Here is a 25,266-nt window from a genome sequence, read left to right as displayed (position 1 = left end):
TGGCCTCCCAGAGTGTTAGGATTACAGGCCTGAGCCACCACGCCCGGCCAGTACAATGACTTCTAAGGCCATAGGCAGCTTGCCATTACCTTCTTAACTTCACTCCCACTTGCTTACCACACTCCAGCCAAGCTGGTCTGATTTTTGTTCCTTGGGCATGCCAAGTTGAGTTACATACTGCTGCATAACAAATTATCGGAATCTTTGGTGGCTTAAAACAATATTTATTAACTCGCACACTTTCTGTAGGCCAGGATCCAGGCATGGTGTCGCTGAATCCCATGTTCGGCATCCCTCATGGGCTGCAGTCAGCAGCTGAGGCTGCAGTCATCTCACGGCTCGACTGGCTGAGGATCCACTTCCGAGCTGTTCATTCACAAGGTCACTGATGGGAGGATCCAGTTCTTCCTGGGCTATTGGTCTGACAGCCTCAGTTCCTTGGTAGACGGTGGCCAGAGGCCACCCTCTGCTCCTTGCCACATGGGACTCCCCAACATGGCAGCTTGCTTCATCAAAACAAGCAATCCAAGAAGACAAAAGAGGAAGTGGTAGAAAAGCAAAAGTCAGTTTTTTATATCCTAATCTCAGAAGTGACATTTCATCACTTTGCCACTCAAAAGATTATATAAGGGAAGAAATAACATGAGGCAGGGATCACTGGGTACCTCACCTTCTTCAAGTCTTTGACCTTATGTCACCTTCGCAGTGAGACCTTTCCTGAACACCCTTTCTAAAATTACAATTTCTATCCCCAAACACTTCTCATCTCCTTCATTGCTTTGTTCTTCTCCACCGCACTTATTGACTTTAATATACCCTATAATTCACATATCATGGTTGATTTCCACTTTAATTTGGCTAGTACTACATTTCCTTTTCCTTCCCTGAATAGTTCCAGGTTCGAATGGGCCCCAGAAGGCATTTTGCATGGGCCTTGTTAAATGAAAGTGAAGCAGCAGTCACGTACATTTCACACTTGGACGGGCAGAGAAGGGCATGAGGCAGCGGCTCATGCGAGTTGCCACTTATCTGCTAGCTCATCTTGCAGGTGTGGGGCAACAGCCAGGTCCATAGCGTCTTCCAATCATGCCAGATATTCCATTTCAACGTCAGCAACTCCTGGGTCTGTGACAAAAGACACCAGCTTCTCCCAGAGATCACCACCATCATCAGAGTGAAGCTCTTGGAACCCGGAAGAGATCAGTGCTAATTCTAGTTCATTTCTCCTGCATTACAGCTCATTCTTGTAGATGCCAATTCCCTTTGTTTCCTCTACTCCACAGCTGTGCAAAGTCGAATCCTTAATATATACACATAGATATCCTAGTAGCTCTGCTTCTCTGATAGAACTCTACTACTATTATTTATATCTGTTTTCTGTCACTAAAATATAAACTCCATGAATGTAAAAAAAAAAAAAAATCTATTTTGTTTACTATTCTAGCCCCAGCAACTAGCATAGGGCTGGGCATATAGTAGAAACTCATTAAATATTGATAATTTTAAAAAAATATATAAGGTACAAAGAATAATTATAAAAGATGGCAAAAAAAAAAGGGAAGACAAAAATACATTCTATAAGAAGGATTCCTATAAAAAAACAAACAAATAAAAACCAAGATGTGTCTTAAGGATAGATAGGTAAGGAAGAATGGAAAATATATTCTATGCCATAAATTAACATGAACAAAAATAAAAATGAGCATGCTAAGTGTAACATACATTGTGCGGCCTGGGATGAGGAATTTGACATGATAATCAGCGGAAAAGCCACTGCACTGACTCCACTTAGTAACAAGTGACTAAAGTGGAGAAAAACGGTATTCTAGGAAATTTAATCTTTCATGAATATACTCAGCTGATTGGAATTAGAAAGGTAGGGAGACAGCTCAGACATGTTATCTTAGATTGGCAGTGGAACTACAGAGGAAAGGAAAAGAAAAGGTAAATATAAAAATAATGCAAAAAGTTAGAACTTGGCAACTGTAGAAGACATTAGTCCCATAATGATAAATTCAGATATTTCCGATTCTGTTCATTCTGATCACACAGGACTCCATTTCCCCAGGCTTTGAGGTTAGGTGTGGCCACGCAGCTTGCTTTGGTCCACAGAATACGAGTCAGCGTAACAAATGCCACCTCAGAACGGACGCCTTTAAGAACGAGTATGATTGTTTACGTTCCATTCTCCCTTCATGTTGTCTAGAACAATCACGAACAGTGAAGGCCTCGTTAGCCCAGCCTCTAAAATGAACATGGACATGACAAGAAACAAACCTTCGTTGTTTTAAGCCACAGAGATTTCAAATCTTTTGCAACCACAACACAACCTCGCCCACCCTGACTGTGACACTTTTATGTCCTCCCCTTGAGTGTGGGCTGGAATTAATAACTTGCTTCTAACAAGTGGTCGTGTGAATTCCCAGACTTGGCCATAGAAAGCACTGGGGCTTCCTCTCTTGGGTCACTCCAAGAGTGTCATGGGCTCACTCAAGTACCCCTATGGAAAAATCCACGTGGGAGAAACTGAGGCCTCCTGCCAACAATTAGCATTAGCTTGCCAGGTTGGTGAGTGAGCTTCTTTGAAAGAGGATCCTCCAGCCCCTGCCCTGGTCAAGCCTCAGATGAATGCAGCCCCGGTCAACATCCTGACTCCAGCCTCACAAGAGACACTGAGCAAGTTAAGCTGCTCATCAATTCCTAACCCACAGAAACTATGTGAGATAATAATAAATGCTTATTGTTTGAAGCCACTATGCTTTAGGCCAATTTGATACATAGAAATAGACAACTAATACGTTGGCTGATTTAAAAACACATTAAATATTGAAAATAGAGAATGGAGAGAAATCAAAACTAATCTCTTTGCTTTGAGTTTTGGATAATTTTGAAAATATTGTGATATTACTAACCATAAAGTTACTCAATTCTATTCTAAAGTCTTAAGGCAAGGGCCATGCCTGCTCAATAAACATTTGCTAGAGTCTAGAAAATGTTCAACAACTGAACAAAGTGTTCAGAACTGAGAAGAATATTGCAGTACAGATAGGGGAGAACCCTCATCTCCTTTCTTCTGGCCACTACACTTTTATTATTACAGCAAAACCATTTTAGCAGCAGTATCACATTGCTAGTACATACTGACTAAAAGTTTGGGTTACCTAAGTATAATATTTTAAGATGAAAATAAGTCTATAGGCTATTACCTGACTGTATTTTCTCCCATATATCTCAGCATTCATATGAGAGATGTACAGTTATATGTTAAATTTGTTTCTCTGAGGATTACCCATTTCTGTACGAAAACCACAAAAGGAAAAAAGAAACAGAGTAAGGAGAAACAATGTTGAAGAATTAATATTCTAATTTTTTTTCCTTTTAAATTTGTATATATTTGTGGGGTATAAGCACAATTTTGTTACATATATATATATCTGCATAGTGGTGAAGTCTGGGCTTTTAGTGTATCCAGCACCCCAAAAATGTACATTGTACCCATTAACTAATTTCTCATCATCCACCTCCTCCCACCCTACCCCATTCTGAGTCTCCAATGTCTATCCAGAATATTCTACAATAAACTGTTCAGTCCACACAGCAAAAGAAGAGTTAAAATACTGCCCAGCCATCATCTTATCAGTCCTAACAGATCACCTTGCACACTACCTCTAAATTCTTAAACTAACCTTTATTTAACAACCACTTTTTAACTCTCCCATCTATTAACATTGTCACTCCTGAATATCCTGAGACTCAAAGCCTTAGTTTGAAAGGTGGCTAAATTTATTGGGTTTGATCTCAAACCCCCACAAATTTAGAAATATTGCCATTTCAGCAAAACAAATTTACACTAACAGTAGATAGAAACTGTCATTAAAGTACCACTTTCTCCTAAAATGAAAATATAATAAATTGTAAAGTTATGATTGCTTTTCTAAATTAAAATTTATTTTAAAAGTTTTATATTTACAAAATAATTTGCAAAAATGGTATGGGGAGTTCCCACACTCCCTTCAATTTCCCCTACTGTTAATATCTTACAATACTATATCTGTCACAACTAAGAAACCAATATTGTCACATTACTGTTAACTAAATTCCTCACTTCATTCAGATTCACTAGTTTTACATTAATATCCTTTTTCTGCTTGAGGGTGCCAGCCAGGATAGCACATTACATGTTAGTCATTAGGTTCCATCTCATCTGGTATGACAATTTCTCAGACTTTTCTTGTTTTTTTATGACCAAGACAGTTTTGAATACTGATGAGGTAATTTGTAAAGTATCTATCAATTTTATTTTGTCTGACTTTTTTTCTCATGATTAGGCTGGGGTATAGGCTTTGAGGAAGAATACCACAGAGGAAGGTGTAAGTGCCCTCATCACATTATATCAGAGTACACACTATCAACATGACTTGTCACTGATGTTAATATTGACCACCTGGACCAGGTAGTGTTTGCCACTTTTCACAACTGTAAAGTTAAGCTTTCTCCCCCTTTTCTTACTCTACCCTTTGAAAGCAAATTACTATGCATAGCCTACAATAAGGCTGGTGCTGAGATCAGGAAGGGGGATTAAATTCCACCTCTTGGAGAAAAATGCTTTTTAAAATAAATATAAAACCTTTTCAATTTCAGAAATATATATTGAGTATCTCAAAGCACTGAAAAATGCAATTGAGTGCTCATTTAATGCAAGTCATTCTGATAGGCACTTCAAATAAGAGTTAGACATAGTCCTTCACCTCAACTTTAGAATAATGATATCACAAGAAAAATGTGAGTTTAAAAAAAAAAAGAAAAGAAAAGAAAAATGTGAGTTAAGTTACTGTTACTACAGAACGTTAAAAAAGGAAAAAGTCAAATTTGGTTGAAGTAATGAAAATTCTCATAGAACAAGTGATAGTAGAGCAAAGCTTTGAAAGCAGAGTAAAATTTTGACAGCTAAAAATAGATGAGAAGGCATTCAAGATGGAGAAAAAGGCATAAACAAAATATGGGGTAGAAAGGGGCATATTTTTAAAGTCCAGTTTCAGACAAACCACAAAGTTGTAGTCAAAAGCACAGTGTGCATGCGCAAAGACACTCTCATTCATGGTGTTCATTGTTCTAACTTCCTAACCCAGTGGAAACATTTATTTCAAATCCTTAGTAAGACTGTATAGCTTAGCATAAATGGATGGTGTTATAAGATGAATTGTGCTCCTGAAATTTCACGTTGAAGTCCTAACCCCCAGCACCTATGAATGTGACCGTACTTAGACGGTCTTGAAGGGGACTTGAAAGAGGCAATTAGGGTTAAATGAGATCATAAGGGTAGGCCCTAATCCAATATGATCAGCGTCTTTATGAGAAGAGACAACGGAGACAGACAGGTACAAAAGGAATCTGACACTAAGATACAGGAAGAAGTCTGCCACACACAGGAAAGGAAGGCCTGAGGACAACCTGATGACACCTGGATCTCAGACTTGCAGCCTACAAAACTGTAACAAAACAAGTTTCTGCTGTTGAAGCCACCCAGCCTACGGTATTTTGTTATGAGAGCCCTAGCAAACTAATACAGATGATTACTTAGAGATCCTAAATAAAAGATAACTTGGCAAAACTCCCTGCTGTGATTCCGTATTTAAGCCTTGCTATTGAGTAGTTCTTTCAGTTCATCAGTGAGATGAACTAAGTGAAGAAGTGAGACAAAGTACAACAGGGTGAAATATGGTGAGCCTTAGAAACAACTCTAGTTCTCTTAAGAAAATATGTCTCCTATAAGCTTGTGCATTCCAATCCTAACCATAATAGCAAATTTTGCTCTAATTAAATTCGCTCCCCCTAAAAAGTATGTAATGGCTACACGAAGTTTCTGTGGATCTCCACTGTTTCTCAGACAGAATTGCTGCAATATGCCTAAGTAAAAGGTTTGTTTCACACCGGAAGAAAATAAAACAGAAAACTTCAGTGTTATTTAATAAGCACGCTTCTAAGACGTAAAACTCTTCCTAAACGTTGGAAAATCTACTTAAAAGGCTCTACTGCTTCTTTAACAGCACCCTCAGAGAAACGTACAGCAGGGGGTGCAGACCCAGGTGTTCTGCTTTCAGGAGTCCACAAGCGGCCCGGCGTGGGCAAAAAGCTGTGGGTCAGACCGCAAGAGGGGAATGTGCACAAACACACGCACCTGGGCCTCCCGCAAGCTCACCAGGCCTCACAGCCCTTCCTTTTCCAATATTGTGCTTACGAAACGTCTGGGGAGGCTGTCAGTATTCAGTGCAGACACTCTTAAGAGATTAGGCAAAACCCAACCCTGAAAGCCGACCACTGGCACCGGCGCTTCTAGAACAGTTCTCCCAGCGGAAGATGAAGTTCACTAGCAAGGAAACCAAAAAAAGCAGCCAGTTTGACCTAAGAAGTTAACCTGCCAAAAGGTTAAGAAGCAGAGAACTGGCAAACCTGTGTTTCGGTAACAACAGTAACTTCTAAACTAAAATAACCATCCAAGGTTAAACAGGAAACAGCGCATCCTCCGCAGCTGGTTCGGCGAGCGCACGCTCCCGGGCGGCAGGAGTTCCCGGTCACGCAGGAACGTTCCGGCCGTGGCGAGCACGCACGCGCCCGGACCCGCACGAGTAGAGAGGGAGAAGGGCGGGGCCCCAGGGAGGCGTGGCCACCTGGAGGGTGGGGCCGCGACGTTGCGGGGAGGGCAGGACGGAAGATGGCGTATTAAGCCCCGCCCCTCGCGGCGCTTCCCCCGGAAGAGCGTCATCACTGCTATAAAAGAGCGTGCGCAGAGGGACTCGGCCTTTTGCGTCTGGGAAGTGCTGTGTCTGGGTGTACGTAGGCTGTTGTGGCTGTGTGTTCTGTGCGCCAAGATGATAACTGGGGCGAAACTGACTGGCTTAGCTAAAATGCAAGGGACGCGAGAATCGTGTTGTAGCGGTGGGTCAGGGTCAGCTTTGGAAACCTCTCGGCTTAGAAGCCGGACCGGACTGCGGCGCCCCTTAGGTCACGCTGCGGCCCGGGGCCCTAAACCCTGGCGCGCCTGGGCCACGGCCCGGGGGAAGGTTCCGAGCACCTGACGGCCGCGGCCAAGGTCGTTAGTGCCGCCATCGGTGTCGTGTGGCCGTCTTGAGTCTGCTGTCACTGTTCCTGGGCGTCGGCACCCTGAGAACCGCCAGTTTGACCCCGACGGTGAGTGGTGTCTTTCGGAGTTGTGCTTGGCTATTCAGTTTCGGATTTTGAATCTCCATGTATCTTTGGGACCTGTCGACTGTGGCAGTCTCCCTTCCTAGCCATGGAAGAGCATATTCTTGTTTATTGGCAAAGCTGTCACCATTTAATTGGTATCAGATTCTGACTTGCACAAGTAACATTCTTCGCTATTAAAAATTTGAGGGGTGCCGGTTATTGGGCAAACTTTTCTAAACTATTGTTTAAATGTTTCTAGGAAGCTGAGCTCGTTCTTGATTTGTGATGGAAAGATGACAAGGTACGTTTCCTTTTTCATACTCCCGAGTTAGTTTGTGTGGACGGAAAAATCCAAGCCCTGAAATATTCGAAAGGTGTTTATTCTGAGCCATATTTGAGGACCATGACCCAGAGCCATTCTCAAGAAGCCTTGAGCAAGTGAGCTCCCTGTGGCTGCGTTACAGTTCAGTTTTATACATTTTCAGAGAGACAAAGGTTACAGGCAAGGACACAAATCAATACATGAGAGGCATACATTGGTTTAGCCCAAAAAGGTGGGACATCTCGAAGTGGGGGCTTACAGGTTATAGGTGGGTTTAAAGATTCTTTGGCTGGCAATTGGCTGAGAAAGTTAGACTTTATCTAGAAGACCAGAAAGGATATGCTTGTTTTAAGATAAGGTTGTGGGCACTCTGGGAGGTCCAGACAGTAGGACATTTTAAATTTATAATAGGCACCTGGTAGGATGTTTTAAGATGCTTTAAGAGTAGGCATCTGCTAGGATGCTTGAGTTAAGACTGGGGCTTCCTATCTTTTAGGTGATGTTAATGCCATACTGGAATCAGGTTGGGAAGTAAATCACCGCTTTATTTGGTTAACAAAGCCGCTTAGTGGGAATTTACCATTTGTCAGCCTGACCCAGCTGGCCTCCCTAGGAAGGAGTTTTTAGCAAAAAAAATCAGAGTTCAGTCCTCATTTGAAACCCCTTAGCACTAAGACATTGGAAAGCTAACCTTGGCCCGTTTTGCTGGCGTTTTGTAATTTGAAAAACAACTGACTTTGCTGTTGAAATCTTAGAACAATAAGGTAAGTACACAGACCTGAGGTTTATAATGCCGGCTTTTTCTCTTGCAGGTATCAAATCCAAAGTGATCGTGAGCGAAGTCTTACAGCAGTATCCTGCAGTGGATTACCAAAACTTCTTAATCGTACTTGGAGGAAAAGGTGTTTCCAGTAATGCTCTGGAAACTACCGGGGCACCAACTTTAAATATAGGCCTGAGTTTTTTAGAGGGGGTTCCTTGATAATTAAATAAAATGCTTGATTCATGTGGAAACTCGATGTTTTTTTATTAATAGGCGGAAATGTAATTAAAAATAGCAAACAAAATACCTCCTAGTACTGTTAAGAGCTCGTGTGCAAGTGAATGCTGTTCTTTGGTTAAAACAGCATTTGGGAAAAACTTGTAATTTTCATAATCACCAGGTTAACCCCAAGGGAGGGAGCAGACACCACACAAAAGATTAAGGCAACTATACAAAGTGGAAAGTTATACACTTTATTTACACAAATGTGCACTGAAAATTTTATCTTTTAAAAGTCACACAAGAAAATTGGCTATAATAAAAGCATGTTATATGAATCGTATATTCAACTTCAGGATTGAGCAAGTTGTGGGCTGCCCATTTACTGCCCCTCAGGTTGGCTTGCACCAGCACTGTAATTAAATTACAAGGGCAGCTTGTGAGGAAGTTTAAGTAAAGAGATTTTTCACACCAATATTGCACATTTTTCCCAAGCCCTTGTGCAAGTGCTCACCAGATGTAGCTTTATCACCTAAATGTTTAAAAAGTTTATCAAAATCATGAGCTTTTTAGAAAAATTTTAATGCTGCTCTGCCTGACACAGCATCACAAATCTGCAAAGCAGAACTGTAAGCACCTTTAGTTTTGCACCAGTTTTTACAAAGATTTACAAAAGGCATGATTTGATGCAGAAGGGACAATGGTAAAGTTACTTGTGACAGCTATTTAAGAGGATTATTTATAACCATCCTAAATTTCATGCTAACTTCGCTTGTTTTTATACTAGGAGTTTGGGGAAGGATTCATGACATTAGCAATAATTCTCGTGTCTGGAAGTATTACCTCAAGTGTGCATTGCTACCAAGAGTGTCCTGTAGAGTAGAGGTACACGGCAGCTATACCCACCACTAGGTGAGAGACATGAGGAAATAATCTGTTGTCACCATTAGGACTCTTAAAACCCATCTCTAGCTGCCTGCCTCACCTTGATCTAAGCCTGTTTCCCTGTTTGAGAACTAGGGCTGCTGCTACTATAAAATCTTAGTGGCCTTTTATAGTGAGGTGTATGGCCACCTAATGCGGTGCCTGGCATATGCGTTAGGTGGATTGAAACCGTTATTTTAAAACTTTCTCAAATATATAGGCCAGGAGAGCCTTTGTACTAAAGAGTTTTTAGTTCCTAATATTTTGGGTTATTTTTGGAAAACCTACAGGTATGAGTCAATTACAGGAAAGTTTCAGTAGGTGGCACTCTTCCATCATTGTCCATGGATGATGCTAAGGAAAATGGAAGAGTTAACATTTCTTATTCTCCACTAAGTTAAATCTGAAGTGGTTGTTAAAATATTGATTTTAACATCAACATTGATTAGATACGTTAACATGTTGGGTAAATTAGGTTGCATATCCAACTAGCAGTTTTCAGGTTGCCAGAAATCCTTTCATATTTGGCTAGTAGCTTATACGTAGTACCTAGAACATAAATTTGGGGGGGGGGGGTCTTGCTGTGTTGCCTAGGCTACTCAATGGTTTCTGTAGTGCTTGGTACTTAACAAGGATACTTGTTTCCAAATACCAATTGGATCATTTCATTTGGGAATGTATTGTGACAGATATCCTTGTGGCTTAATGATCCTATTCTGGAAGTTTTTAACCTTTTTGGCCCTTGATTTCCTTATTTGACACAGGCTACAGAGATAATGATTATGTGAAGATTTCTTGTTAAGTCTTTTGAAAAGACCTAAGCATAAAAAAGGAAATAATGCCACTGTTGAATGTAGTGAAGGGTATTTTTTATGTCAAATGTGGGCACTTATTATAAATTCATACACCATAATTGAATTATGTGGAGTTCTCAATCCAGATAAATGTAAAAACAGCCTTAATTGCAAAATCAATAAAGAATAATCCCTGGAGAATGCTGAGATATAGGCATATAGATAAATATGGCTCAAATGAGAGTAAGATTAGTTTCCAGTGAAATTTGGGTAGAGAACAATCCTAATTAAGGACAATCAGTATTACACAGAGGTATCTAATAAAAAATGTTCACATCACAAATTCTCAAAAGCAGCAAAAGGTACACAATTTAAACCACAACGTAAAGCAGAAACGTGGATTCAATCCCCATTAGTTGTCATCTCAGGCTGACTGCTAACAGTGGAGGTTAAAGTTCCTGCCATCGGTTTCTTCAAATACGATTCCGTCTTGAGGTTTCCAAGAATTACAGTTTGGTGACACTTTTTATCCAAGGGACAAAGGCTGAAACTTTGGTGTAAACACCAGGGGAATCCTTAACTCCACAGCCGTGTCCCCAGGAGGTCACTCCATACACCACCCAGCTTGCGCCAGGCCGTTCACACATGAGTGGTCCCCCGCTGTCTCCCTGGCAGCTGTCCACGCGTCTCTGTTCATGGAGGTTTCCAGCACAGAGCATTCTCCCTGTAAACCGACCCTTATAACGTTCTTCACAGAACCTCTTAGGAAGCAAGGGGATGGCTGCTTGTTGTAGTGTCCTTGAATAGGCCCGTCCTACTCAGACCAAATATCTGAATTAGTCAACGGGATTCCAGCTAATGATCACAACATTTCACACTTTAATGAACGCTTAACAGTCTTAACATATCTACTGTGGCATCAGTGTAGTTTAAGTGGGTGATAACTGTAAATGGCATATGTCGTTAGCTGCCCTTTTTGAATGTTGACACTTTTACCCCTACTAATTTGTTTCTCAGTACTGAATCTTTCAAGGACTAATGAGTAACATTAGAAACATAAAGGTAATCTAAAGAAAGCACATTTGTGCAGGCTTTACTGTTTGAATTCTGTATGTTAAAAAGCTGAGAATGCATGCTACTAGTTTTGCATATCACATCTAGTCATGTGAGATTCATCTACTTCATTGCATTAAAGGATTAATAAATGGCAATTATATGTAAACATATAAGGTAGCAATAACTGTCCTAAATAGGACCATGGCATTGTAAGAGTAATGTAGAAATAAAACATTGCACAGACTTTCCGATACAAGCTTAAGTTTTACCACCTGGTATCAGTGTACTCTATTTGCTGGTAAGCCATTCATTCCTTGTTCAGTGGCTAAAGCATCACACCGTTACTCTCTGATCCTATTTACTAAATTGAAATAAGTAATCCATAATGAAGTACATTATATAAGATGTACTTTCTTGATCATTTCTATTAACTCAGGTGTGATGTCCCAAGGAAGATGACTGCACCCTCCCTTATGAAGAAACCATAATTCTAATAGTAGACTTTAGCCTTCTCAGAGACTAGATGTACCTCATGGATCAACATGGTATACCAAGAAGGTATTCATCCTAACCTGATTTTAGTTTATTATTGTATTTGAGGAGTGTTTCCTTTTTAAATTTTTTTTCCAGTTTAACTCAGAATAGGTTCCAATTTTTTTAGTATTATATATCTGCTACAGATGTTCTACATTTTGCTGCTATGAAATAGTGTTAAGTCTGAAGTCCAGCTTTAGTTTGGAATAAAACACGGAAATATATTTATATTTACTAAATAAAACCTCACTGAAATTATCACCAGTAGAAACATACTTGTTTGACACCCCTCAAGAATACAGTTATCTGTGTAATTATTTTTAATGGAGGGCAACCAACCTATTATTTCTCCTTATTCGACACTCATCTGTGCACTGAGTGCATAACACAGGCGAGACTCGGGTCTGTTTCAAGACCCATGCTGAGCAAGCACCAGCCTGTACAAGTTGATTTATAGCAAGTACAGCAAGATACTGCAGAGAAAGCCTCCAGGCAGGGTGGGGAAGCCAAGGCCTTAAGGCCACATGTGGCCTTGTAGGTCCTTAAGTGCAGCCTTGTGACTAAATCCAAATTTTACTGAACAAAGCCTTTTATGAAAAGGGGTGCAGCACAGAAAGATGAAGCTTTTCTAGCCTCCTTTGGTGCTTAAAAAAGAACAATCTTGAAATCAGAAGGCTGCAGGTTCCCCACCCCTGCGTGGAAAGAATGGGAAGGGAGGAGGGAAGGAGAAAAGAGCTTCACTTCAACCTCAGCAGGTCTGCCTTTGTTCTACAGGAATTCTCTGTAAGATTTAGTTTGACGAAGGTCTCCACTGCAAAGAAACAAACCATCAAACACCAAAGTCCTGTGCTGGGCAGCTACATCAAGTCACGTGGAAAAGCTTTTTAAAGTATAGACTAAAAAATAATTAAATTAAACATAGACTGCCAAGCCCAAGTCTCGGAGTAGGGTCTTAAAATCTCTTCCCTTATCCCCCTCACTAAATTGGGGAACTAAAAGTTAATAGACGATTCTCTACCCCTAAACTCCACAGTTAACTGAGTTCTCTCAGTCTGTGCTACATTTATTTCTTTTAATTTTCTTTCTGTTTTTAAGAGAGAAATTCTCACTCTGTCACCCAGGCTGGAGTGCAGTGGTACACTCCTAGCTTAATGCTGTCTTGAACTCTCAAAAGATCCTCCTACCTCAGCCTCCCGAGTAGCTGGGACTACTGGTGCGCCAGCACACTTGGCTAATTTTTTTTCTTTTTGTGGAAATGTGGTCTCCATATATGGCCCAGGCTGGTCTCCAACTTCTAACTCCTAGCCTCAAGCACTCCTCCGGCCTCAGCCTCCCAAAGTGCTGTGATTACAGTCATGAGTGTGCTACAGTTCTAATTGGAACCAACAATACCCTCAGGGTGTGAATCCAGATTACAGGCTTGGATTTCACACTTGGCAGAGTCTCCAGACAACTAAGCTTAAACCCATTTAAGATCTTAGTACCCAGTGCACACCCACATATACGGGTAATACCAGACATAGGAGGGGCCCGGCTTCCTTCATTTGTTCCTTTGTATTATCTATATTACCTGTGTCTCCCCATCCTGTTATGTAGCAGTTGGAGGCCGTTTTCTGTGGCCGCTCTCTCTTGAGTGGTAAACAGGCTGGCAGAACGTGGCTGCTGAATCTGACACAGTGCTCTTCTGGTCCTTGTAACCTAACCAGGGCAATGTCATAGTCGCTGCTGTCCGGCCGATAGTCCCGGTGAATCACGATCTGTTGAATTCCAATTTCTTCTTCAAACTCTTCTGGCACCAGAGTATGATAATCCCCAACCCGAACAGCGTAGTTCTTAGTGCTGTTACCGTACCTAAGAGGCAGGGAGAGCTAATGAGAGACTCGTTTCGAATACCGCAAAGTGGCAATTTTCAGCAGGAAAGGTTGGAGATGTTGTAAGCCTTTGCAAACATAACCTTAATTTCCATGTCTCTGACCCACCGCACCAGTCCTCTACTTGAAACTCATCATCATCACCTCTTGTCTTCATTCATTTCCCTGTGTAACCTAGGTTACCAATTCACTCTATTTTCCAAGAAGGAGCACGTGTGGTAGATGACTGGAAAATAAAGGCTGATCATTAACCTGTCATTTCCCCGCCAAATGAAAAAGGATCAAGACAGGAACAATAGTCTGGGCAAAATGACTGTTCTGCATTTGCTATCTTCATTTTCCTGTCATTTCCAAGAGTGTTAGCTCATCATGAAGCTCCAGGAGGAGAGGAACCAGGTCTGACCTTTGTACCCCTCAAAGCGCTTAGTGGCAGCTACTTTATTCCCAGCAGACAGACTCAATGGTTCCCCTTCCCGTGAACCAAATGCAAATCCAAACCATATTCTCACATTGACACTTATTCATTGTATTCTTTCACCTCTTTTAAACCTTGCTCAGATGTCACCTCGGTGAAGCCTACTTTGACACCTTGTGTTTAAAATCACAACCCACTTCTCTCTATCCTCCCATCCCCAGCCCTCCCAGTATCTCAATCTGTTCTACTTTTCCTTTTTTTTAGCACCACTTTCTAACAAATTTACTATTTATTTACTATTTATTACATTTGTTATTCTCTCTCTTCTCTCTGCTGGAATAAAAGGTATTCCAGGTCAGGGTCTTTATCTCTTAGGCTCACTGATGAATCTTAAACACCTACCACTGTGATGTCCATTAAGCAGGAATGCCACATATGTTTGATTTAGTAAATGAACGAATGTATATTTTTAATGTAGATATTCTTTTCTCCACGAGAAACTATCCTATACAATTAAAATAGAAACACAGTATTTACTAGATGATAGTTCTCAGCCTATTTTTCAACCAACATGCTTAGATTCTGCTACATCCACCTATTAATATAACAGGGTTTCTCAACCTCGGCACTACTGACATTTTGAGCCAGATAGCTCTTTGTTGTAAGGGCATGTCCTACACATTATAGGGTGTTTAGAAGCATCGCTGGCCCCTATTCACTAGATGTGACAGTTACACACACCTTCCACCCCCAGTTGTGATAACCAAAAATGTCTCCTGGCATTGCCACATGTCCCCTTTGGAGCAAAATGTCCCCAGTTGAGAGCCACTGACCTATAATACATGACCTGGCCCATCTCCTGGCTACTTCCTCTCTCTCACTGAAGACTAGCACCATGCTCACTGTCTTCCCTCTTCCACTGCTTATAACATTCTTAATAACTTAATTCCCAATACCTTTCCCTTTTAATTTCCTGACTACCCATCCAAAATGGGTGTGTTCTCCACTTTATCTTCACCCACCTGCAACGTTATTAATAGACTTAGAACTTGCATTCATCAAATACTACATACTTATGAAATCTTGATTTCAAGCATCTCACGCCTTGTCTATTACCTTCTACCTTTACAGCTTTAAAATCCTTCACCCCCCACTGGACTTCAATCCTCTGACTCCACTAGTTTTTCATTTCAATCTCACTCTTTCCTTCTTACCCGACTTGAATTCCACCGTCCACTACACAATCACTCCTATGCAAAAACTTTCAGTCCTACTTTTCTTTTACCTGCCAAAACTCTAATCATGATTTCATCAGCTCTCCATCGATGTTCTGCTGGCCTCTGACTGTTGGAGGGGAAAAGCAAACATATAACAACTCTCACCTCGGTTTGTTTTTTTTTTACCGAAGTTTGCAGGTATTCAAAAAGCTTGAAATTTTCTAGTGACTGTGTCTATTTAAAATGTAACCTGCTATTTAATCCTACAAAATCACTGGAGTTTATGAGATGTGTGAATATTCTAATAGCCCTAAACAGAGTTCTGACCATCATGTATATATAATTTTCTAACTATGTCAGCTCAAAAAAACTAAACGATGCAACAAAGATGATTTGGCTTATGCAGCCGTCTACTATTGGTCTATAATATAAATAATTTTTTATGATCTTAGACTCTTCATTTTCAATATTAAACCATCATATATCTTTTATATATTATGCCTAGAGAATATGCTCATAGGTTCCACTCAAAATTTAAGTACAGTTAAGGATTGGGAAACTATGAAAAGTAATAATCATGGAGAATAAGCATTTAAATAATTCTCACTTCCACTTTCTGTGTACTAACTAGAACAATATAATTATTTGGCCAGGCATGGTGGCTCACACTTGTAATCCCAGCACTTTGGGAGGCCAAGGTAAGAGGACTGCTTGAGGCCAGGAGTTCAAGACCAGCCTGGGCAACATAGGGAAATCCCATCACTACAAAAAAAGGAAAAAATTAGCTGGGTTTGCACCTGTAGTCCCAGATACTTGAGAGGCCAAGGCAGGAGGATTGCTTGAGCCCAGAAGTTTGAGGCTGTAGTGAGCTATGATGATGTCACTGCACTTTAGCCCAGGAAACAAAGCAAGACCCTATCTCAAAAAAATAAATAAATAAATAAATATGCCTTATTAACAATATATTCAGGTATTTAAATTAAAACCCCAAGCGATTTAAAACCTTTCTAGCAAGAATAATTGTGGATACATCTTTGAAAGTGCTGCTGAATTGTTGCATATATCTTTGGGATGGAATTTCACAAGTTACCTAGAGCTATACTGTAACTATCTAGTATACTAGCCTAGCACTTGAAATATGGTTAGTCCAAACTGAGAAGTGCTAAAAGTATATAAAGTACACACAGGATTTCAAAGACTTATTATGAATAAAGAATACTAAATATATTGTCTCTTTAAATAGTAAGAATACTTTTTATATTAATTATACTTTGCAATGATATTTTAGATATACTAGGTTAAATAAAATATATATTATATATTTTAATATTATTAAAATTTTATTTTAATTTTAATTAATTTAATTTTAATTAAATTCCCTTTCCTTCCCCAAGTGGAGGAAGACTCTCCCCCAGCTGCCTGGAGTTGGGGGAGGGGCGACCCAGGCTCTGGCTTGGCCCCAGCTGCTGGTGTCTCAGTGGGTCATGTGCACCCCAATCCACTGTCTCAGAGCCAGCACAGCTGCAAGAGTTGCCCAGGGGCTGCAACCTTTGTGGCCTACTGCCTCGCGCATTTAGTCCAGGCCCTGGCTGCTTTTTGTCAGTGGGTGGTGGGGCCAGCCAGAACTCGGGTTTCAGGGCACAGGATTTCCCTCTGGCTGGGCAGGTCTAGATGCTTCCTTTATGGGCACCGCCAGAACTCTGCCCTGTGCTGTGTTCCCCTGTGCCAGGGCGGCCCTGAGTTTCAGTGCAAAGCCCCGCAGCGTCTCTCTGTACTTGGCACACCGACAGGACACTGCTGGGGGTGGGGAAGGGTGGCATATGCGTGCAAAATTGTCCTTCCTGCCCTCTTCAGTGCCTTGTTCCCTGATACAATGTTAAAATCCCGATCACTGATTTTTAATTCTTGCGTTGCTTGGGTAGTTATTGAACTTGGTGTTCATGCAGAGGGATGATTGCTGGAGGTTTCTATTAAGCCATCTTGCGTCAGCATTTATTATAGTTCCAGACTTCTCAAGACACATACAAAAGAATCCTCTTTTGCAATGTATCTTAAGGTCTTTCTAATTAAACTTTTGTTATTTTGATAGGCTTTATTATATTCAAAAATGCTTCTAAAACAAACATTTCAGGTTTTGGCTGACACATCATTCAGTTGTTTACTTTGCTGAAATGCCTTCAACTCCCCCTCAAATAAAGATTGGATGGAATTCCCAGGCAAGCTTGAGCAAGAGAGATCTGAGACATTGCAGTTTATTAAAATCCAATATCAGTTTCTATGAGACTCTGGGGTTAAAGTAAACCACCACAAAAAATTACTAGAATTAAAAAAATAGAATTAATTCAGGTTGCAGGGTCATAATCTTTGTCATCTGCATGGATTCATCTCTACAAGAGATTCACCTCTACCATACACTAGGTGACGATGAAACGTATGTTAAGCACCTAACATACTGTGTTCTTAAAAAGAAAGTCCCATTATTTCTGTGGCTCATATTTCTAATTACAAAGATCTGGCTATTTCTGATTTTCAGAGCAATAATCTCTGACAATTTCCAGCTGCTATGGCATTTCTAGGCAGAAAGTCAAAAAGATAAAATCAGGTAAAGTTATATCCTTGAACAAATCGAATTTGGAGTAGAATTACAGAAATGAGAAAGTCCATGTTTCGGGTACATTCATTCCTCCAAAATCACGTTTGTTATCAGCATAAGCGATGAAAAGGAATTAGTTTAATATCCAGGAACTTTTCTGTCAATTACAGTGCTGCACCACTGTAGCCACAACAAGGTCATTTCATGGTACTTGTAGTTATGACTTAGAATAGAAAATAGCAAAGCAAGCAATTTATGTTGTGTAAAATTTGCAGCGTAACTACAAAAAAACTTAATGTATCCAAGCTTCCACTTCACACTGCCAACAGGATACTGCCTTTCAAAATCTGCATTGCAGAAAAATGTGAAAAATGAGATAGAAGGCCTTTTAACAGTGATTCGCCAACGACCTCAGTGACTCTTATCACGTTGGCCTGGAAGTGTGCGCTGGTCACCTCACAACACGTGACAGCTCTGAGAGAATGGGAACTGGGTTACTAGAACCCTATCTGCCTTCCCAAAAAGTACCCTTAACAAGACTACATTATATGAAATGAGTGTAACTGAGGCTGGTGGACCTGAAATTATGGCATGTTGATCTCACCCTGCCTGGGCCATCATCCCTAGATTACTCTAACACAGGCGTCCTCAAACTACGGCCCGCAGGCCACATGCTGCCCACCAAGGACATTTATCCGACCCGCCGGGTGTTTTTGCCGCCGCTGCCTGTCCTGCTTAGCAGCCGACTCATCCCAGGCCCACAGTGAGCACTCTTCAATGGTCTGAGGGACAGTGAACTGGCCCCCTGTTTAAAAAGTTTGAGGAGGCTGGGCGCGGTGGCTCACGGCTGTCATCGCAGCACTCTGGGAGGCTGAGGCAGGTGGATCACTCAAGGTCAAGAGTTCGAAACCAGCCTGAGCATGAGTGAGACCCCGTCTCTACTAAAAAAATAGAAAAAATTAATTGGCCAACTAAAAATATGGAGAAAAAAATTAGCCGGGCATGGTGGCGCATGCCTGTAGTCCCAACTACTTGGGAGGCTGAGGCAGTAAGGATTGCTTGAGCCCAGGAGTTTGAGGTTGCTGTGAGCTAGGCTGATGCCACGGCACTCACTCTAGCCTGGGCAACAGAGTGAGACTCTGTCTCAAAGAAAAAAAAAAAGTTTGAGGACCCCTGCTCTAACATGAGGATTATATAAAATAGTGACTTCTATATGAAGGCAAACAAATAAACATAAAAAGCTCTCCTTGCATATAAAAAAAAAAGCACAGATGGTAATATCGATCTAGGCCTCGGTATCCAGAAATGCCTGCTCAAGAGCATCGGTCTATGTCCCCACTGCAAGAATACGGCACCAAAGAAGGCCTGAAGAACAAGAAATCTCTGTGTACACAGAAGTTCAACAGCTGACAAAGCCCTCATACAGACAAGTACACACAGAAAGAAAAAGGAGGGGGTGGGAGACAATTTCAAAATGTGAAATCCAGGTCCCCCAACTATAGGCCTTAAATTAGACTAAAATATCTCTCCCCCTCCCAGAACCCTAAAGGGGGACAGTAAGCACGCAGAGCCTGGCTGCATCGCTTCCACACTACAGTCTCTGTGTCGCCAATTCCAGCGTTCCCGGTGATTAAGGAGCATTATTTCAAGCCAAGTCCCTGCATCTAGAAAAACAAAATTTGGAGTTTGTTCTAATTACTAGTAACCGGCTCTATGCCTTTTAATAAACTTACCGCAGGAAAGGTGTGAGCTGCAGCCTCTTTAGGCACTTCAGACAGGAGGTCTACGACATCTGGCAAAGGTTACAGGCCAAGTGCGAAGCACACATGACACATCTGCAAAGCATGTCTCCCCTACCCGCATTAAAAGAAGCTTGCATTACAGCCAAAGCACATCGAAATTCTGCATATCATGATCTGCTCCTCTGCTCTGGAATCAACTGTCTTTATCTTAAACTGTGAAGATAATGGGAAGAAATTCCAAATGGCATATGGAAGGAGTTATCTGTTGATGTAGGTTTAAAAGACCACTCTCCTCAGAGAAGTCCAATATTCCGAAATATATCCGCTGTCTGGCAACTGAGCCCCGACTCCCATCACGCATCAGCCGTTCAGGAGTGTCCACTGCATGCCAAGGCAGACAGCAACACTTGGTGTAAAACACGAATAAGACGATTAATGACTTTAAGCAACAGTGTGGAAGGAGCAGGCCATGGGAGAAATAATGAGATCTAAACAAATAAATCCAACCTGTACCAAAAGAAAAGTCTTTTCAGGAAACCCAAAAGTCAGATCAAAGTTTTCAGCCTCAAGTATAATTTTTGAGCAATCTTCCTACGTTAAGCCTTGAAGCCCTAAGACTATAACTCTTAGCTGAGATTTGAAACGTAAAGAGTATTGAATAGAAGATGATAATCTAAACTTAACATACTCAATTATTTTGCCTAAACTCTAAGCCCTGAAACAGGCTTCTTCAGGTTCTCTGCCTTATTCTTCTCCACTAGTAAGTGAAATAAAATCATCCTCAGTTCCCTACTTTTGCTAATATATTCAATTCCTCCCATTGAAATTCAACATAACAATAGCCGGTATTTGTTTTGACTTTTCAGGTCATAAAATACTTTCACATACTTTGCAGGTCGTTTGCTTCTCACTGTGGAACATTATGGCCTTCAATTTGCAGATGAGTAAACTGAGGCTCCAGAAAGTTAAATCAGGTCTGCAAAGGTAAACAGTTGGAAGAGCTGGAATTGTAACTCTCTCCACGGCCAGCCCCAAGAGTCCTGTGACACTGCTCTGTGCTCTGCTGACTGTTGCCACGGTGTCTCCACCCTCACTCCCTCCTTTCCTTTCCCACTGTCTACCTCTGTATCACAATGGCCTCATAACTCGTCTCCCTCCAGGATAAAAGTATAAATTTAGGTACCTTCCTCATAGTCCCTTCGGTTCCTACTGCAGTATGAGTCTTAATCACCCAGTAGCAGACCAATTGAGTCACTCTAGAAAAAGGCACATGAGCACACATACATGCAAAGATTTTTCATGTAATTTCAAGCTCATTCCCAGCCCCCCTGATCAATCACGTTGCCTTACTCCCTCAGCTCTACCCCAGGCATCTCCAACGGACTCCTGTCCTGAAACTCCTTCATCATATTTCAAGGCTCAAAAACTGTGGGTGGTTTCCACTGCCAAGTGCATGAAAGAGAAACTCATAGCCCCAGGCTCTCCTTGCTTCTCTCCTCCAAGTCCAGCTCCAGTATCCCGGGTGATCACTGCCATCCCTCAAATGTGGCTTTTGCTCCCTCAGCTCCATACGCTAACCAGGCGTCCTCAAACTATGGCCCGCGGGCCACATGCGGGTGTTTCTGCCTGTTTGTTTTTTTACTTCAAAATAAGTTATGTCCAGTGTACATAGGAATTTGTTCATAGTTTTTTTTTTTTTTATCTATAGTCCAGCCCTCCAACGGTCTGAGGGACAGTGAACTGGCCCCCTGTTTAAAAAGTTTGAGGGCCCCTGTGCTAAACACCAGATGCCATCTCCCGCCAGCCTCTACCCATACACCAGCCCAGCCCTCTCTGCTTGAACAGGCGCCATAACACAACTCACTTCCCTCCCACATACAGTCCACCCCTCCTTGGAACTGTCCTAGTGTTAAAGAAATAAACATAAACAAACTCTTTTTCAAGTGAAAACAAAACTTATCCTATCTCCCTCTAACATCTGTGGTATTTGAAGCAACAGGCAACAAATCTAACCTGATTCCATACAACCTCCCCTTTCTGCTTGCCCTTCCTGGTGTACCATGTCATTTTCATGGTGCGGCACCTAGAACCGAGCATAAGTCTCTGTTTGATAGAGACGGTGCTTTTGTCCCTGACGAAAGTGTGAGCACAGTGAGTCAGAAATGCAAGGCTCTTCTCTTCGCTGCTCCGTCTGGACACTGTTCTGCCAACCAATGCCACCCAAGATTGATGGACAATCGCGTAACACTGCTGACTTGTATTAAGGTTGCAGGACACTACAACTCAAGAGCCTGTTGCAGGTGGGCTGTATTTAAACCAAGTTTCTTGGAACTGAAGGCAGCATTTTACTTCAGCCTTATTCCATATTGCTTCCTAGAATCAGCCTATCAAGGTCTTTTGCTATCCCGATCCTATCTTTCAACATCACTTGTCTCTCCCAGTCTTTTGGCATCCAAAATATAATTAACTTACCATCGGTGTCCTTTTTCAGTTTAGCAATTAATATGTTGACCAGGACCAGGATAAGTGTCTGTCAACTCTATTCTTCCCTATCAATATTCTTCAAATGTCCAGACTATTCTATCCCCTAAGCCAGGCGTCCTCAAACTACGACCCATGGGCCACATGCCGCCCACCGAGGACATTTATCTGGCCCACCAGGTGTTTTTGCCGCCACTGCCTGTCCTGCTTAGCAGCCGACTCGTCTTGGGCCCACAGTGCGCATGTGTGGAATGTCCACCACACTCTCCAATGGCCCTCCAACGGTCTGAGGGACAGTGAACTGGCCCCCTGTGTAAAAAGTTTGAGGACCCCTGCCCTAAGCACAGGGGTCTTAATTTTGATTGTACATAAGAATCACTTGATATGATTAATGAAAATGCAGCTCCTGGGTCTCAGCTCCAAAGATTCAGTAGATGCGTAGTAGGGCCCAGGAACCCAGATTATTAATGAGCTAAATCAATCTAACATTGTGGTGAAAAGACCACACTTTAAAAATAGTACACTTAAACTTTTTTGATCATATTAGCAATATCAATGTCTCCCTCCCCTGGGCTCTTATGGCGACACTAAACTCTACGACAGCAAGAATCCTATCTGTCTTGTTCTCCACTCTATCTAGTGCATAGCATGTTTCTGGGAATATTAGGGGTTCAATAATTATTGTTTAAGTTAATGAACAAATGTAACCTTTATTGTCAATACCACTCATGTAACACAGGAATGCATTAAACCCACTGGTATGTAGCTGAACTCTTAAACTCAATTATTAATATCCCAGAAATGGCAAACATTATGTAAAATATAGATTTGTATATTGTGCAGCACCTTAAACATGGAAGATTGCTGCACAAGTATTTATTGAAATAGGTAAGTGTTGAAGAAAATAGAGATCCTAGAAACAAGGATATGTGAGAATTTGGCATATGACAGAGTTAACATAAATCTGTGCTTAAAGAATGGAATATACAGGCCGGGCGTGGTGGCTCCCGCCTGTAATCCTAACACTCTGGGAGGCCGAGGCGGGCAGATTGCTCGAGGTCAGGAGTTCGAAACCAGCCTGAGCAAGAGCAAGACCCCATCTCTACTATAAATAGAAAGAAATTAATTGGCCAACTAATATATATAGAAAAAATTAGCCGGGCATGGTGGCACATGCCTGTAGTCCCAGCTACTCGGGAGGCTGAGGCAGAAGGATTGCTTGAGCCCAGGAGTTTGAGGTTGCTGTGAGCTAGGCTGATGGCATGGCACTCACTGTAGCCTGGGCAACAAAGCGAGACTCTGTCTCAAAAAAAAAAAAAAAGAATGGAATATACAATAAAAAGTACTGGAAGACAACCTATTAAAAAAGGTATAAAATTAGGTCCCCTTCCTTCACTCCATATACCATACACAAAAATAAACTGTAAACATTAAAAATCTAAATATGAAAAGCAAAACTGTAAAATATTCCATGAAGAAAAGAGACTCTCTTCATTACATGGGGCCTTAGAAAAAATTTTAAGATAAGAAATATAAAGCTTTTATAAAACTTTCAAGAAAAGATGATACAATTAAATATTTAAAAATATTTTTTTAAGAAAAAGATAATAAACAAGAAAAAGGATATGGCCCAGAATGGGAAAAGGTATTTATAACACGTAACAACAAAGATTTTGCACACAGAACATATCTAAAAACTTCAAAAATCAATTATAAAAAGATAATCCAACAGAAAAACAGGCAAAGAATATGAATAGAGAATTCATAAAAGAGGAAGACATTAGTCAGGGAAATGCAATTAAAAAGAAACCAAAAACTCTAAGATTGGCAAAACTTAGAATGTTCGGGTAGAGATGTGAGGAAACAGGAATGTACATGTTGCTGTTTTATCAGCTGGTGGAATTCCTCTAGAGGGCCTCATAAAACTAAAAGGAGTCCCTACTTCAGGACCCAGCAAAATGTCCCACAGGTACACACCCAATGAGACATGTGCACAGTTGTTTACTGCAACATTGCTTTTTCATAGTGAAAGAATGCAACCCACCTAACTATCCATCTACAGGGGAATAAACTGTGGTTTAGTCTTACAACGGGAGTGAAAATTCATGCGGCAGTTCAAGTGAATGAACAAAATTTACATGGATGGTTTGCCAATAGATAAAGAGGTGAAGGTATGTACTATAGGATATCATGTAAGAAAAAAATATAAAACAAATTTTTGCTTGGAAACATTTTTCAACAATATGGTACATTTTTTTTAACCTTTTTTTATTTTTGAGTCAGAGTCTCACACTGTTGCCCAGACTAGAGTGCCGTGGCATCAGCCTAGCTCACAGCAACCTCAAACTCCTGGGCTCAAGCGATCCTCCTGCTTCAGGCGCCTGAGTAGCTGGGACTACAGGCATGCACCACCATGCCTGGCTTATTTTTTCTATATATATTAGTTGGCCAATTAATTTCTTTCTATTTTTAGTAGAGACAGGGTCTCCCTCTTGCTCAGGCTGGTTTCAAACTCCTGACCTTGAGTGATTCACCCACCTTGGCCTCCCAGAGTGCTAGGATTACAGGCGTGAGCCATTTTTTAACTTTTTATTGTGACAATTTTCAAGCACAAAATTAAATTAAATTAAATTAACAGTGTAATGAGACTCCCTGTGCTCATCACTTTGCTTCGGTAGTTATAAATATTTTGCCAGACTGGCACACTGGTTTTCTCTGTGTGGCCTTCCCTCTGAGCTGGGAAGACTTCAGAAGGGACTGATAAAATGTTTGAGATGAGAAAATAATCAGGACTATAAAAGCAAGAATGACGCAGATGCCACCTGATTTTCTAGAAGGTACAAATCGAGAAATCTAAAAGACACAAAATATCAGGTCTCAAAGAATCAAAAACACTAAAACTGTACTCCCTAGTCCTTAGCATTCTTTTTTTTTTTTTTTTTTTTTTTTTTTTTTTTTTGAGACAAAGTCTCACTCTGTTGCCCAGGCTAGAGTGCCATGGCATCAGCCTACCTCACAGCAGCCTCAAACTCCTGGGCTAAAGCAATCCTCCTGCCTCAGCCTCCCAAGTAGCTGGGACTAGAGGCACGTGCCACCATGCCAGGCTAATTTTTTCTATTTTTAGTTGTTTGGCTAATTTCTTTCTATTTA

The 25,266-nt window shown here is 41.2% G+C and overlaps 1 protein-coding gene, 1 long non-coding RNA gene and 1 other non-coding gene across 3 annotated transcripts in view; 2 read left to right on the top strand and 1 right to left on the bottom strand.

Annotated features, from left to right (window-relative positions):
* The first annotated feature begins 6,798 nt into the window (after nt 1-6,798).
* Nucleotides 6,799-8,521, top strand: LOC105883314 (uncharacterized). Its single transcript, XR_001159753.2, has 3 exons — nt 6,799-7,188; nt 7,445-7,486; nt 8,320-8,521. It is a non-coding gene; the product is annotated as an uncharacterized LOC105883314 (long non-coding RNA).
* Nucleotides 7,242-7,372, top strand: LOC142864968 (small nucleolar RNA SNORA24). The gene has a single exon (XR_012915258.1). It is a non-coding gene; the product is annotated as a small nucleolar RNA SNORA24 (small nucleolar RNA).
* Nucleotides 8,522-8,628: 107 nt separating the features above from the next.
* PRSS12 (serine protease 12) overlaps nt 8,629-25,266 on the bottom strand; it is a 57,756-nt gene continuing 41,118 nt past the window's right edge. Inside the window, exons 12-13 of the mRNA XM_020284472.2 lie at nt 13,368-13,648; nt 8,629-11,021 (exon numbers count right to left, since the gene is read on the bottom strand). Of these exons, the coding sequence (XP_020140061.2) occupies nt 10,714-11,021; nt 13,368-13,648 (589 nt within the window). The 3' untranslated portion in view covers nt 8,629-10,713. The remainder of the gene's footprint in view (nt 11,022-13,367; nt 13,649-25,266) is intronic.

This window comes from Microcebus murinus, chromosome 27 (genome assembly GCF_040939455.1).
Source record: "Microcebus murinus isolate Inina chromosome 27, M.murinus_Inina_mat1.0, whole genome shotgun sequence".
NCBI classification, from domain to species: Eukaryota; Metazoa; Chordata; class Mammalia; order Primates; family Cheirogaleidae; genus Microcebus; species Microcebus murinus.
This window is presented reverse-complemented; position numbering and strand designations above follow the sequence as displayed.